Source organism: Salvia hispanica, chromosome 1, assembly GCF_029641045.1.
Source record: "Salvia hispanica isolate PSC_SH4W2 chromosome 1, Shi_PSC_v1, whole genome shotgun sequence".
NCBI classification, from domain to species: Eukaryota; Viridiplantae; Streptophyta; class Magnoliopsida; order Lamiales; family Lamiaceae; genus Salvia; species Salvia hispanica.
This window is the reverse complement of record NC_142692.1, coordinates 1,728,489-1,745,341: the sequence shown is the minus strand read 5'-3', so window position 1 is coordinate 1,745,341 and position 16,853 is coordinate 1,728,489. Positions and strand designations below refer to the sequence as shown.

Here is a 16,853-nt window from a genome sequence, read left to right as displayed (position 1 = left end):
CTAAGCCTACAAGTAAACTCGGAATCATGACTAATAATTATTTTAATAAAAAGAATAAAAATCATAAATCAACAACAAATAGTTGACATTTATCTTAATGAAATGTTATGGTCAATCAATATCAATATCCATTCTTACAAGAAACATTTAACAATGATCTATTGTGGACTTGTGGTTGCTTACTTGATACGTTTGAATGGAGTATAAACTATGGAGAAGAAAACATAGTATGTGATAATGTGAGTAAGTAAAACTATAAATGTTAATTTAATATAATTGCTGTTCATTAGTTCTCAAACTAAGATATTTAATTAATTTTTGAAGTGGTCATGTATATCGTGGCATTTATCATGTATGATCATTGGTCATTTGTATGTTTCGGTAACTAGCAACAAATTAAATACTGATTACATAAATAATTAGATTCACACATGCATCAAATCACTTTTTCGATAATCATTCAACTAGGAAATTAAACATAGAAATAACAAACAACTTCATATTCAATATGGTACAACTTAATTACACGTTAATATCTCAACACAACAGACTTCACTAGTACATACAAGAGGAAATATAATATTTACGAGAAATTTAAAAACACTAGGAATTTGACAGACACTTTAGAAATTTAAATTCTGGATAGTTGTTGCGTATCACATTAAGGGATGTGCGTCTGAGGATGAAGCAGAGGGACTCTTGTAACTGGCTGTCCATGAGTATTCAATATCTGAAAGTGATATGGGCTTAACTTCAAAGTCTGTCTCATCCTCAAATTCTTCTTTCAAAGTTGAACAGGACATATGAGATATCCTAAAACTTTCCAATTCAGTTGAAACTTCTTTCATTGTTGGTCTCATTTTCCCTTTCAGATTCAAACACCTTTGTGCAAGCCTCGCAACTAAAAGCACCTCTTCCATCCTACCTTGCTCTAAAACTTGGGGATCTAAAATTTTGTCCAGGCATTTTTCTTCCATGCATGTAAGAAATCGTGTTGCCAGGCTTCTGTCATCGTCTGTTTTCCCCATAGATATCGCCCTTTGCCCGGTTAGGAGCTCGACAATAACTACTCCAAAACTATACACATCACTCTTTTCTGTGAATTGGCTCGACTGAAAATACTCTGGATCTAAATATCCGAACGTCCCTTTAACCATAGTAGTCAAATGAGTCTGATCTGCATTAACAGACCTTGAAGTTCCGAAATCCGACACCTTGACGACATATTTTTCATCAAGAAGGATGTTACTAGACTTGATATCTCGATGATAGATAGGCACGGAAGATGCATAATGTAAGTAGGCTAGTGCCCCTGCAATATCTGATGCGATCTTCAAACGCATGCTCCACGAGATCGGAAATTCATTATTGGGATCGTGAATGAGCTCAAAAAGAGTCCCATTTGGCATGAATTCATAAACAAGGAGAGGAACCTCAGTCTCTAAACAACAGCCGAGCAATTTGACCACATTTCTGTGATTGATCTGTGACAGTATCACCACCTCATTTATGAACTGTTCCAGTTGATTCTCCTCGACCACCTTTGATTTCTTGACCGCCACAATCTTGCCGTCGGACAACATTCCTTTGTAGACCGTGCCTTGCCCTCCGCGTCCGAGAATCCGACTTTCATTAAAGTAATCTGTAGCGACCTCCAGCTCTTGTGAGGGGAAAACTTTTGTTTTTCCAAGTGCCCCTTCATTAGTTTGCTGTTGTAGGAGAAGACCACCATTTCGTTTAAAGAACTTCTCTTTAACCATTTTTTGCTTTCTCTTTTTCAGCATCTTATACATCCCAAAGGACATAAGTAGGAATAGTATAAACCCTAATGCAGATCCCATACCTAAATGTGCAATTTACTCATCAAAACATATCCTTTATTAAAAATTTTTGTATTGAATGATGATGATGATGCTACCTGTCAAGATTATGCTCTTGGACTTGGATTGTGTGACCTCAATACATCCTTTGCCATCTTTCCTTCCATCACCATAAAATCCTCTTGGACACACACAGGTGACAGAACCAGGAGTATTGGTGCAAATCGAATTTGAATTGCATGGATTTGTTGTATTATCACCACATTCATCAATATCTACTAGGCCCAAAAGCATCACAAGAAAGTGAATCAATTCAGACATAATTCAACACAATCAAACAATGTGCAAGAATTTTCCATCTGTCCCAACTTAGGAGTGTCGGTTGACTTGACACAGATTTTAAAGAATAAGAATCTAAAGTTTATATATTAGTTTAATACGAGTAAAATGAGTTAGTGAAATGTGAGTACCGACCTTGACATCCTAGTCCAAGGTAAGGATTGCCTTGGTATCCTTCCAAGCATCGGCAAATGTAGCCTCCAGCATTTTCATCAAAATCAACACAACTTGTATTGCCCTTACAACCAAAAGTAGTAGCCTTTGTTTGTGCTACATTGCAATTCTCTTTCCCAATCCTCCAATCTAACACCACTACGGCCAGAAAATAATTATAATCTTCGAGTGGTGCAGTTGAGTTGCTAAGATATTCCAGTGGGTAACCACCAAAATAATATGAAGTCTTCTCTGAGACGAAAGCGTAGCTGCAAGGGTATAGCTTCCTACGCCATTGTCCACTTAAGTCTGTCAAATTTGCTTCCAAGTAAGCGATACCTGTATGTTTTTGTTAGAGGATTTTAATCAGATTTAGGATTCTACTTTTTAGGGTTATAAATAAATACAGTAGTTGGTTATTGTGTAAGAAGGTGATGGTTTTACCTCTAGAAATGGGGGACTGGCAACAGCCATTCCCGGGCATATACCTCTTAAAATCTGCATATGTCACGTAGGATGTTGCGCAAGAACCATATTCGCCTTGATCGCTGGAGCGGGTGCACAAGGCGGCGCAGCTTCCCCCTACAAAACTTGTGTTGTTGGATTTTCCATAGGCCACCGCCATGTCGTCGCAGCCATGGGCGGTGAGCACATTCAGCGTCGACAGTGTAAACTGAGTTGCTGTCAAATCAATGATCAAGCTTCGGCTCTCTGACAAATTGTAGCAGGCGAAGGCTACCTTCGGGTAATTAACCCTAACCTGAGATTGATCATTAATGTCGTAGATTTCTGCATTGAGAATGGAGAGGTATGCTTTGGGGGGGTTGGTGGTGACATTGCAGCTGATCTCGAAAGACGGATCCATGTAGCAATTTGGCCCTATTCCGAATGGATATGGAATCGATAAATTCCCACATTGATCCAGGCATCCAGGTTTAGCCACCGGTAGGGAATATGCTAATGGAAGAAGAAGAAGAAACAAGAATAAATCTAATGATGCAAAACATACCATGCAAGTAATTTACTTTATTAATTTGTTATTTCCTCCGTCTCCCAAAATTTGTCCCACTTTGACCCGACACGGGTTTTAAGAAATGTAATGGGAAGTGAGTTGAAAAAGTTAATGGATTGTGGGTCCTACTTTTATATAGTATTAGTTTTATAATAAAATGTGAGTAGGAATGAGTTAGTGGAATATGAGGTCCACTACCAAAAATGGTACAAAGCGAAATGAGACAAATTTTGGGGGACCGACTGAAATGGAAAAATAGGACAAATTTTCAGGGACGGATGTAGTACTTCCTCTGTCCCCGATTAAGAAACACATTTGCATTTCTGCACTCGTTTTGTAAAAATAATAATAAATAGTTAAAGTCGATATATATTAAAATAAGATAGAGAATAAGGTAGAGAAGAGTCTTCTTTATATTATTCTTTCTTACTTTACCATTTTTCCACTTTAACTATTTATTACTCCCTCCGTCCCACAAAAGATGTCACACTTTCCTTTTTAGTTTGTCCCATAAAAGATGTCATATTTCCCCTTTTGAAAAAAGTTCTCTCTCACATGAATATAAAAATTATATTTTCTCTCTCCATTTAACACACAAAACAAAACCTCATAAAATCATGTGTCGTCCCACAAGTGTGACATCTTTTGTGGGACAGAAGGAGTACCATTTTTATAAAACGAGTGGAGAAATGCAAGTGTGTCTCTTAATCGGAGATGGGGGAGTATAATATAATACCTTGGCATCCTCCGTTGAGATAAGCATTGCCCTTGTATCCTTGAAAGCAGATGCAATAGTATCCATCAACATCATATTCATCCCAACAAATACTCCTATCTCTACATGCATAGCTAGGATCATTGGGCAGCTGCTGACTGCAATTCTTGTTCCCAATCCGCCAATTTAGCTGCACCACCGGTGCCATCGACGTCTCCATAAACTCATCTGAGAATGCCTTGGAGTTATTCTGTAGAAACTCCAACTTATACGAAAATACAGATTGATTTCCACTGTCAAATACAAATCCTGTCTCCTGGATAAAGGCATAGCTGCATGGGAAAACCCTACCACGTGCCAATGCTCCACTTAGGTCAGTTAATTGTGCTCTTAGGAAAGTGCTGCCTGCGGAAAAAAAAAAGTTCATTTAGTCTATAAACCACCTCGTTATCATGTCCGTAAGTTTTTTTTTGCACTAGAGTCCGTAATATTGTACATGTTTTAATTAATTTATTTTGTTTTTGTCTCGTTTAATTATCAATTTTCTATACATTGGTTTGAAGTTTTAATCATCAACTAGTGCATGGTAATTTGTATCATTTAATTTGACTATTTCCGTTTAAGGGAATGATCAATTGCTAACTCATCATTTAATTACTAATTACAACTAATTTAAGGCCACATGATTTTAAAAAATGTGTGGTCTACAATTTGCCACGTGTAATTTTCGTTTTTATTAATTAAATCGAAAAAAATTAAAAAAAAACGTCAAATTAGGGTTTTGAATGAAAATGTGAATATAGTGTTTCGAAAATATCAACACAATGCTTTGAGAATGTCAACACAAATTTAGGATTGACATTGTATATGCTTTATATTGACATATTATCTTAGCTGTATTGACATTACCTGTGTACGAAAATTCTAGATTTTTTTTTTTCAAATTTTGACGTCGGAACTTATGCATGTGGTATATCGTTGGAATCTTTATAAAATTATCTTTAATTTGATATATGTTATATGAATTTAAAGTTTTGGAATTTCTTTTAAAAGTTAATTATAACTAACTTGACATTAATACCCCTATTGATTTTTATTGGAATTAATCCTATAGCCTTATTGATGTTTTTGTTGATCGTATTGACATTTTGTGGTTAATGATCTAGGCCTTTAATTTGAATATCTAATGGCTATTATTGAGTTGTAGTTAGCAATTAAGCATTGAGTTAGCAATATAACACTCCCCTTTAGTTTAATATATGGTTCATTTTTAATTGGGGATCGATATAATTCAAAGATAGGGTACTGTATATTTTTCAACTTCATTATTTGATATATTCAAAGAAAGTTTTTTTAAAAAAAACTAAATTATAATCATTTGGACCACAAAATAATATTAAAATACTAATAAATATGATTTTGCCATCCATTTGTGGATAGTGAAATAGTATCTATTTCTTTATAATATTGACTCTTTCCTATCAAATAAATAAGTGTAAATTGCCGATTAAAATCACGAAATATTTAATACTCTCTTCGTTCCAATTAAGTTGAGTCTAATATTATAACTTGAGTTGTAATCCTTTTTGGGATGTCCTAATTAAGTAGAGTCATTTTTTATATAAAAACAAAACATTCATTTAGTCTTACTTTATTCCATCACTTACTCTATTCTATCTTTATCTTTCCTATTTTATTCATCTCTCCCACTTTTCAATACAATTTCTTAATTTTCATGTCCTAAAATTTTGATCCGACTTAATTGAGACACAGAGTGTGAAATTTTGCAACATTGTCTATATTCCGACAAAATACGTGGGCATAAATCTTGAGTGACAAGCAAATAACCATCCTTGTCCTCGCATTCCAAAACATATTCTTTAATGTTTGATCACTATGTTTTCATATTTTGTAATTTAATTTTAGATTTTGAAAGTACAGGACTGGATTAGAATTTGAATATCTTTCATGATTTATTTAGTGTTTTGCCTAATAAATAAATATATATATATATATATATATATATATATATATATATATATAAGAATTGAGGTTTGTGTTAAAATGACAACCCCTCTTAAAATGACACTGTGACACGCTTATACAGCAATATTACAAACGCTACACAGCAATATTACAAACACTACACAGCAATCTATAAATTGTTGTATAGTGTGTCAGATATTGTTGTTCAAGGAAAATTGTTGTATAAAGACCAGCACATTGCTGCCCATCTTTTTCCAGATTTTTTTTTTTTTTGCCATGTGGCAGCTTATTATTCGTCCTCGTGTACAAATGATTGGCTAGAAATGGTGGTATGATGTTATTTAAAGGGGTGGTGACCCCCAAACATGCCCCTAAGAATTGATTGCAAAAGAATAAAAAAATTAAATTAAATTTTTAATTAATTTCAATCTTTGAAAACATATTAGTACTATTCTAGTACTACAATATTTGCACTTATAACGACATCAATTGAAACAGCCATTAAGAGGTTTGAAATTAATTACCTCCGGTAATAGGGGCACGGCAACAGCCATTACCGAGCACCGACCAAAACCCGCCATCCGGGCAATACCCAACGCCGCCGGTGTGATTCCCCTCGCCGCAAAGCGTGGCGCAGCTGCTCCCCACCAAGCTCCCGTTCGTCTGCTCAGTCCCCACCAAAATCCCGTTCGGCTGGTCAGTCCCGAGCACCATATCATCGCAGCCGATGGCGGTCAGCCAGTTCTCCGACGACAGCGTGTACTGAGTTCCCGACAGATTCAAGGCCGCACCGTGCGGCTCAGTTTCTGGCAAGCCGTAGCAAGCGGACGCTACAAAGTTGGGGTACTTGACCCGAACGTAAGTTTCGTTTATTTCGATCACTTCTTTATCAAGAATTGTGATGTACGCTTTTGGAGGACCCGTGGAAGTGGAATTTATGCAACTGATGTTGAAAGACGGATCGAGGGAGCAATCCGACCCGACTCCAAATGGATATGGAATCAATAGCTTCCCACACCGGTCCGGGCATCCGGGTTTGGCGACAAGGCCGGCAGAAATGGATGGCGGAAGAAGAAAGAAAATCGAAGCGATTATGAAAATTGAAAATAATTGGAAAGCCATAATTAGGAAATTTGAATTGTGGAAGTTGAATAGGGAAATAAGTACTTCTACCATGAACTCATATATATACAGAGAGAAAGTACGAATTTAAAGAATTTGTCATAACTCATAAGTAACGAGTTAAAGTTGATTTGGAAATGATTTAGGAAAATACAAAGTCTATTTATAAAAAATACTCCATCCGTCCCACTTTAGTAGTCTCATTAACTTTTCTGTCCTATTTTTGTAAAAATGATAAAAAATAGTTAAAGAGGAGAAATGGTAAATTAAGAGAAAGAATAATATTATAGAGAAAAGTCTTATCTGCATTATTGTCTCTCTTGCTTTACCACTTCTCCACTTTAACTATTTTTTACAAAAAGGGGACAGAAAAATCAATGGGACTACTAAATCGGGACGGATGGAGCAGTAAATATAAAATATTTAATGAGTAAATTTTTACGATCTAATTAGTAGTACGTACTAAATTTTTAGGTTAACAAATATCGGTACGAACTTGAACTTATATACTTACTCTTTTATGTCCCTTATTAATATGTTTAATAGTATCTCATTTTAGTATGTCCTTCAAATTATTCCACTTTAAAATTCTCATATTTTACCTTTAGTACATATAGGAGTACAAAAATAAGCATGATGCACGCATACTCGAACATTAATTTACGATAACAAATTATACTAACATCTCTACAACGAATGAATCTAAAATAGCATTTATTTAAATATGTGGTGGAAAAGTATAAGTAAACTGCCAAAGGGAGCATAGATTTCAGATATATATTTGATATAATAAGCTGATGAGAGTGATTTTATATTCAAAATTGTGACAAAATCAACCTATTTTTCACTTGTAGTATTTTTTATTATTCATATCCAATACATTTATGTTAATTTATGCACACTTGCACTTGCAGTTTCTTGAAAAGTATCCACATTTCTTAGTATAATTAATGACACTTGCAGTTAATTTGGTGCCTAGTAATGAAAAAGCAAATTAATTAAAATGAAATAAATTAACTAAACACAAGACATCTTATTTTAACTAATATATCAACGTAGGCTTATCTATAGAAAACGATATCATATGTAAATTGACACTACTGAATCAAACGTGACAGAGAGACTTTTCAAGTCAACTTGTTTTTCATATAATATATGTCACTGTAATACATTCTTTTTATGTCCGATTATCGAATATATATGTCGAAATCAATCAATAATTAATCATAACTTTTCCATCGTTAATTAGTCGATCAGCAACTCAGCCCTATTTCACATCCTAAATCATGTCATAACTTATTTTTTTCAATTATTACATGGCATTGTGTTCGACCTCCAAATCATATCACAGCACTTCCAACTTATATCTTAAATTATACCATTACTTAATTATATTTTCTTTTATTAATCTCCCATTTCATATATTGTTAAATTTTCATCATTTGTGAAATGAAAACAAATAACTAAAACGTACTATAACCGCTAATATTAATATTAATTTAATATTGATAATTACATAGTTTAAATTTCTAAAATTATATTTTTAGAAGAAATATATAATTGATGATGAATTATGATTCATTCTTGATTCTTCTAACCATTTTTGTATGTCTATGAGTTCTTAATTCGCTAAAACTGTTTTTTTATTATTTGTTAGGAATGATCTTTATGCAGTTAGTTGCTTAGAGCTGGCCTGGCCTTAGGTTCTTCTAATTTGTTGCTAAAATATGCTGTACGCAGAATTTATTCTTGTTTCTAGATCTATAGAATTTTTTTTTTTAATCTGTTTATTCTACCGACTGTGGTGATATTATCACACAACCGTTCACTTTCATGGTTTTGAACTACTCTCGATTTCTCTAACCAATGAGAGATTCATGAATCGGTATAATATAATGTGTCAAAGCACATTGGTATGTAGATAGCCGGAAAGTAATTAAGAAAAAAAAAAACTTGAATATAAAAACATGTACATTTAATTTGATCTCTTTTAATTTCACATATTCGACATGAGACAACTCACACGTGAATATCTTAACACAACAGAGTTCACCAGTACATACATGAGGAAATATAGGGTTTACGAGAAGTTTGAGTTAGTTGCGCGCATTATGTTAAAGAAAAGAAGCAATAAGAATTCGACAGACACGTTAGAATGTTAAATTCTGGACAGTTGATTGAAATAAACGATATCTCCTTCCGATGAAGGCACCCGGCTACAAAATGCTGTTCAATACAAAACACTCAATGTCATTCTCAAACTACTAAGGACCAGTGGTCTCTACATTAAAACATATAAAGGAAATCATAAAGATAAATAATGCTTGATAAATTGCAGCTGCCTCCACCTCTTGTAACAACCATGTTCACTACTCCCCTTCCAAAATTACTGCCAAATTCATTACCTCATTGATGCTGAAACTGCAATTTCATTACATGCATGATGCGTATCACATTAAGGGATGTGCGTCTGAGGACGAAGCAGAGGGACTCTTGTAACTGGCTGTCCATGAGTATTCAATATCTGAAAGTGTTATGGGCTTAACTTCAATATTTGTCTCTTCCTCAAATTCTTCTTTCAAAGTTGAACAAGACATGTGAGATATTCTAAAACTTTCCAATTCTGTTGAAACTTCTTTCATTGTTGGTCTCATTTTCCCCTGCAGATTCAAACACCTTTGTGCAAGCCTCGCAACTAAAACCACCTCTTCCATTCTACCTTGCTCCGAAACTTGAGGATCTAAAATTTTGTGAAGGCAGTTTTCTTCCATGCATGTAAGGAACCGTGTCGCTAGGCTTCTGTCGTCGTTTGTTTTCCCCATAGATATCGCCCTTTGTCCTGTTAGAAGCTCGACGATAACTACCCCAAAACTATAGACATCACTTTTTTCTGTGAACTGGCTCGATTGAAAATACTCTGGATCTAGATATCCGAACGTCCCTTTAACCAGAGTAGTCAAATGCGTCTGATCTACATTAACCGACCTTGAAGTTCCGAAATCTGACACTTTGACAACATGTTTTTCATCAAGAAGGATGTTACTAGACTTGATATCTCGATGATATATAGGCACGGAAGATGCATAATGTAAGTAGGCCAATGCCCCTGCTATATCCGCTGCGAACTTCAAACGCATGCCCCATGAGATTGGAAATTCATTATTTGGATTGTGAATCAGCTCAAAAAGAGTCCCATTTGGCATGAATTCGTAGACAAGCAGAGGAACCTCAGTCTCTAAACAACATCCGAGCAATTTGACCACATTCCTGTGATTGATCTGTGACAGTATCACCACCTCATTTATGAACTCTTCCAGTTGATTCTCCTCGACCAACTTTGATTTCTTCACTGCCACAATGTTGCCGTCAGACAACATTCCTTTGTAGACAGTGCCTTGCCCTCCGCGTCCAAGAATCCGACTTTCATTAAAGTAATCAGTAGCAATCTCCAACTCTTGTGAGGGGAAAACTTTTGTTTTTCCGAGTGCACCGTCATTAGTTTGTTGTTGTAGGAGAAGACCACCGTTTCGTTTAAAGAACATCTCTTTAACCATTTTTTCCTTTCTCTTTTTCAGTATCTTATACAGCCCAAGGAACATAAGTAGAAATACTAGAAACCCTAATGCAGATCCCATACCTAAATGTACAATTTATTCATCAAAACACATTATCTTTAGGGTTGTAATATATGATCATATGCATGTAGATTGTAAAAAGTAATTTTATGAAGTGGTTGATTTTAGAGTTGTAATGCTACCTGTCAAGATTATGGTCTTGGAATTGGATTGTGTGACCTTAATACAGCCAATGCCATCTTTCCTTCCATCACCATAAAATCCACTTGGACACAAACAGCTGACAGAACCAGGAGCATTGATGCAAATTGAATTTGAATTGCATGGATTTGTTGTATCATCACCACATTCATCAATATCTACTAGGGCCAAAAGCATCACAAGAAAATGATCAATTTTATTACTTATTGTCTATATAATTCTAGAAATAACTCAATTAAATTCGATCGAATGTAGGGAAAAATTGTATTGCAAAAACAAAAGTATATTACTAACCTAGGCATCCCTGTCCAAGGTAAGGATTGCCCTGATACCCTTCCATGCAGTTGCAGAGGTAGCCTCCAACATTTTCATCAAAATCAACACAACTAGTATTGCCCTTACAACCAAAACTAGTAGCCTTTGTTTGTGCTACATTGCATTTCTCTTTCCCAATCCTCCAATCTAACGTCAACATCGGCTCAATATAGTAGTAGGAATCACGTATGAATGTTAAAGATGTGGTAGAGTCAGCAAGAAAATTGAAGGGGTAACTACTAGAAGATGAAGTCTTCTCTGTGATGAAAGCGTAGCTACAAGGGAATAGCTTCCTACGCCATTTCCCACTTAAGTCTGTCAAGTTTGCTTCCAGGTAAGCTATGCCTGCATGGGACGCGGATGTAGAAAAAAATGTTAGTAATTAGGGCTTTACATTAAAGCTAATACTCCCAATATCCACGAAAATTAGTCTTTATTTGTGGATGACATGAGTATTAATGAGAAATTAATAAAGTCTGGGAGAGTGGAGAAAAATAGATAATGTAATAGAGAAACGAAAAAAAAGTACTATAAGAGGAAAGAAGAAAAGGTGGGTACTAAAGTATGAAAAAAGGTTTCATTTTTTGAAATGAGACTATTTTTTATGGACACCTATAAATAGGCAAAATGAGAGAATTTCTCAGTAAGAGTATATTATACACAAAATCATTAAAGTAATACATTATGTACATTTTAATATTAGTACTACAATACATTAATCTACTTAAAATTATAGGGTTATGATCAATTGCTAACTAATTAGCAATCCAAAATGACCAATTTTTAATCATTAGATTAAAAGATCCAATGATTAAAATAATGTTAAGTGGATTATATTTTGAAGATATTAATATAAATTATCTTTCATCAAAATCATCTCAAAACTTTAAATTTACGCAACTCTCTCGATTTAAATTATTTTTTCATAAAAAATATACTCCCTTCGTCCCATATTAGACGTCATACTTTCCTTTTTAGTTTGTCCCACAAAAGATGTCACATTTCCTTTTTTTAGAAAAAACTACCTCTCACATTAATATAAATATAGTAGTACTATTTTCTCTCTCCACCTAAAACACAAAACAACATAACCTAAAATCTCGTGTCAATCCCCAAGTGTGTCATCTATTATGGCACGGAGGGAGTATCAAATTAAAGACAATTTTATAAGGATTCCAACGAAATCTCAATTGCATATGTTCCGACGATGTTCGGGTGATGAAATATGATAATTTATATTTCAGTTTTCGCACATGTTGATAAACAAATTTTATCAACGAGTGCAAAAAAAAAAAAAAAAAAAAAAAAAAAAAACCTCAATATAGTATGTATAATATCAATGAACCTGTGTTGATATAAAAAACCACAAAAATTATTACTCCATATGATAACATAATGACGATATTACTCTTTTGTTGATATTTTGTTTACTATTTATGAATTTTGTGACCTTTAATCTCATCCACTCATTTCAAAGTTTAGATTTAGTCTTAGTTTTGGATTATGATGTTATAAGCATGATAAGAGGACCCTAAAACTATATACTCTCTCCGTTCCCTTATAGTTGAGTCATTTTTTATATTTCGGAAAGTTTCCTCATGGTTGAGTCATTTTCATATATAGTAACATTTCTTACTTTATTCTCTCTACTTTATTCACTTTCTAAAAAAAATTAATTTAAGGTGATTGGATTTACCTCTAGAAATGGGGGTTTGGCAACAGCCAGTGCCGGGCATATAACTCTCATACCCTGGATAAAGCGTAAAGTATTCTGCGCAGGAACCGTAACCGCTGGAATCAGCGTCGGTGCACAAGGCGGCGCAGCTGCCACTTTCAAAACTTGTGTTGTTGGATTTTCCGTAGGCCACTGCCATGTCGTCGCAACCAAGGGCGGTGAGCACGTTCTGCGTCGACAGCGTAAACTGAGTTGCTGACAAATCAATGATCAAGCTTCGGCTCTCCGACGAATTGTAGCAGGCGAAGGCAAATTTGGGGTAGTAAACCCTAATTTGGGTAAGGTTTAGGTTGTAGATTTCTGCGTTGAGAGCGGAGAGGTATGCTTTGGGGGGATTGGTGGAGGCATTGCAGCTGATCTCGAAAGATGGATCCATGTAGCAATTTGAGCCAATTCCGAATGGATATGGGATCGATAAATTCCCACATTGATCCAAGCATCCAGGTTTAGCAACTGGTATGGAATATGCTATATGCAAGAAGAAGAAGAAGATTAGAGAGGATAAATTTCCATCATGCCATGTCATCAATGCGATGCCGAAAATTGAGATTTCATAAAAATTAAAAAGATTAGATACAAAGTAAGATATTTTTAAGGAATGGATAAATTTGAAACCATAGCAAAAGATTGGGATAAAAAGTAGTACTATTAACTACTATCTCCGTCCCCCAAATTTTGACACGGTTTGACACAGCACGGGTTTTAAGAAATGTAATGAAAAATGTGTTGAAAAAGTTGGTGGGATGTAGATCCTACTTTTAAAGTATTTGTTTTATAATCAAATGTGAGTATGAATGAGTTCGTGGAATATGAGGTTCACTACCAAAAATGGTAAAAAGTGAAGTGTGTCAAACTTTCAGGGACAGACCGAAATGGTAAACTATATCAAAATTTGGGGGACGGAGATAGTAATTTATAATAGTAACTTGGAAAACATTAGGGTGAATCCATCATCCTATTTACTACGTAAACATAGTAAAAGGTTGGGATAAAAAAAGTAAGTAACTAATTTATAATAGCACCTTGGATAACATTCCATCCTATTTTAAGTACATCTTATTGTTATTAATGACTATAATCAGAACAATTAATTAAATTAAATTATGATCAATCATAAAGTTTGGATTTGTTTGTGATATTTTGTTCAAAACATAATTTTTTAAGTTGAAGTTTAAATTTGTTCGCAATTACCCACAATGAAAAACTCGTGTATAATACCTTGGCATCCTCCGGGGAGGTAGGCATTGCCCTTGTATCCTTGAAAGCAACTGCAATAGTATCCAATATCATATGTATCAACACAAATGCTTCTATCTCTACATGCATAACTTGGATCATCGGGCACTTGCTGACTGCAATTCTTATTCCCAATCCGCCAATTGAGCAGCACCACCGGCGCCATCGTCGTCTCCATAAACTCATTCGAGAATGCCTTTGAGTTATTCTGTAGAAAATCCAAGTTGTACGAAAATACAGAGTGATTTCCACTTCCTGTTCGAATCTCCTGGATAAAGGCGTAGCTGCACGGGAAAGCCCTACCACGTGCCAATGATCCACTTAGGTCAGTTAACTCTGCTCTTAGAAAACTGCTGCCTGCAATATACATTTAAGTTACATGCAGAGGAGACTAATCTTAAGAGAACTCTTCTTGATTGAAATCAATATTGATCAATTCCCACATATAGCATGAATGCATGACATAGAGTAATACTCCCTCCGTCCCCAACTAAGAGTCACACATTTCTATTTCGGTCCGTCCCCACTTAAGAGTCACACTTTATTTTTACCATAAATGGTAAGTAGGAAAAAAGTGGGTCTCACATTACACTAACTTTTTCAACCAACTTTCCTTTATATTTCTTAAAATTCGTGCCCAGTTAAAGTGTGACTCTTAATCGGGGACGGAGGGAGTAATAAAACTCGAGGATACTGTTATGTTGTTGTGTTGATGCATGATATTATTGTGACACAATATTATCACTCTTATATCACATCATCAACACAGTAACACAATAGTATCAACGCTATATCACAACATCATCAACACAACCACCGACACAACAACGCAATATTATTAATACAATAACACAATATTTCAATCATACTATATGACACAAGCAGAAATGTCAATATACTATATAAAATATGTCAATATAATACACGTAGAATGTCAATATAAACAATTGGTTAACATTCTTAAAGCATTGTGTTGACATTCTCAAAGCACTGTGTTGATATTTTCGAAACACTATATTGACAATGTCATCCAAAACCCTAATTTGGAGTTTTTTTTTTTAACTTTTTTATTTTATTAATAAAAACAAAAATTACACATGGCAAATTATAGACCACACGTTTTCTAAAATCCTATGGCCTTAAATTAGTTATAGTTAACAATTAAATGATTAGTTGGCAATTGATCACTTCCCAGTTCATCATATTATAGTTATAGGTCAGGTTTACAGTTTGTGGGAAAAACAAATTTTTGGCAAGTTTATTGATATTAGGCCCCATTATCAATCTAAAGAAATGTTATGCTACTTGACTTTATGCAACTACTATTCGTGAGCATTCCTCATTTAGCCCACGTAGCTTTATTTTTATTTACTAAAAATATTAAAATTAATGATTTTCATAATAACTGCGGACGCACAAGAATTTGACCAAAATTTATGGTTTCATAGCAACTTACCTTCGACAACGGAGGCACGGCAACAGCCGTTACCGAGCACCGACCACAAACCATTATCCGGGCAATACCCTACGCCGCCGGTGTGATTCCTCTCGCTGCAAATCGAGGCGCAGCTGCTCCTCAACCCGGTCGGCTGCTCAATCCCCAGCACCATATCATCGCAGCCGATGGCAGTCAGCCAGTTCTCTGACGACAGCGTGTACTGAGTCCCCGACAGATTCAGGGCCGCACTGTGCGGCTCATAATCCTGCAAGCCGTAGCAAGCGGACGCCACGAAGTTTGGGTACTTGACCCGAACGTAAGTTTCGTTTATTTCGATCACTTCCTTATCAAGAATTGTGATGTATGCCTTTGGAGGATCTGTGGAGGTTATGCAGCTGATGTTGAAAGATGGGTCGAGGGAGCAATCCGACCCGATTCCGAACGGGTATGGGATGGGTAACTTCCCACACCGGTCCGGGCATCCGGGCTTAGCCACTAGGCCAGCAGAAATGGATGACTGACGAAGAATGAAAATCGATGTCACAAAGATTGGAATTATAAGTTGGAATGCCATTATTGGAAATATGAACTTGTGATTTTGCTTTTACCTCTATAATCTATATATAAGTTAGAACACAAGGATTATGTCGATATGACACACTACAAACATGGCTTTGATCTATAAAATAAGACCGCATATTAATAAGTAACGTGCCAACATTGATTTAATTTCTTTTAGATATATATAAAGGTCGAATGCAAATGGTGCAGTCATCAGTATACTCCTTTTGTCCCTTATGAATGTGTGAATTATACAAAATTAAGCATGACTACTCACACATCTTCTTACTATAATAAATGAATTTAACATTTTATTAATTAAAATATGTGTCGAAAAAGAATGAGAATCCTTATTCCTTATAAGGGGAGAACAATTTTGAAGCTAAGAATCCTTTTATATTTAAAATTGTGGTAAAAGTTTAAAAAATTTTACATGCAAATTGCATTATTTATATCCAATACTTTTTATAATTTATGCACATTACCTTATTAATTTCATGAAAAGTCATCCATATTTCTTGAATAGTATAATAACACTTGCACTTAATTTGGTGCCTTGTAAGTTGACCTCTACGGACTACAGCTCTACTCATTGATTCATGGACACCATGACTTACGAGTGCTAATTAAACTTAATATGTTACT

General features: G+C 35.0%; 2 protein-coding genes across 2 annotated transcripts; both read right to left on the bottom strand.

Moving 5' to 3' along the window:
* Positions 1–618: 618 nt before the first annotated feature.
* Positions 619–7,147, bottom strand: LOC125221488 (wall-associated receptor kinase-like 8). Its single transcript, XM_089063176.1, has 6 exons — positions 6,550–7,147; positions 4,061–4,444; positions 2,757–3,269; positions 2,295–2,651; positions 1,919–2,095; positions 619–1,843 (listed from the first exon to the last, which is right to left on the bottom strand). Exons 1-6 carry the CDS (start codon positions 7,145–7,147, stop codon positions 657–659), a joined length of 3,216 nt encoding a protein of 1,071 aa, XP_088919302.1. The 3' UTR covers positions 619–656.
* Positions 7,148–9,597: 2,450 nt separating this feature from the next.
* On the bottom strand, positions 9,598–16,221 carry LOC125221489 (wall-associated receptor kinase-like 8). The gene is made up of 6 exons (XM_048123609.1): positions 15,666–16,221; positions 14,192–14,566; positions 12,935–13,441; positions 11,218–11,583; positions 10,905–11,081; positions 9,598–10,784 (listed from the first exon to the last, which is right to left on the bottom strand). Exons 1-6 carry the CDS (start codon positions 16,219–16,221, stop codon positions 9,598–9,600), a joined length of 3,168 nt encoding a protein of 1,055 aa, XP_047979566.1.
* Between the last annotated feature and the right edge of the window lie 632 nt (positions 16,222–16,853).

Bases quoted from the DNA above. Each gene is read 5' to 3' on its own strand.
- LOC125221488 (XM_089063176.1), bottom strand. From the start codon at position 7,147: ATGGCTTTCCAATTATTTTCAATTTTCATAATCGCTTCGATTTTCTTT. The intron at 4,445-6,549 runs GTAATTAATTTC...TTTTTTCCGCAG, and splicing joins CCGTGCCCCTATTACCGGAG to GCAGCACTTTCCTAAGAGCA. The intron at 1,844-1,918 runs GTAGCATCATCA...TTGCACATTTAG, and splicing joins CAAGAGCATAATCTTGACAG to GTATGGGATCTGCATTAGGG.
- LOC125221489 (XM_048123609.1), bottom strand. From the start codon at position 16,221: ATGGCATTCCAACTTATAATTCCAATCTTTGTGACATCGATTTTCATT. The intron at 14,567-15,665 runs GTAAGTTGCTAT...TGTATATTGCAG, and splicing joins CCGTGCCTCCGTTGTCGAAG to GCAGCAGTTTTCTAAGAGCA. The intron at 11,584-12,934 runs GTAAATCCAATC...CGTCCCATGCAG, and splicing joins CCAAACCCCCATTTCTAGAG to GCATAGCTTACCTGGAAGCA.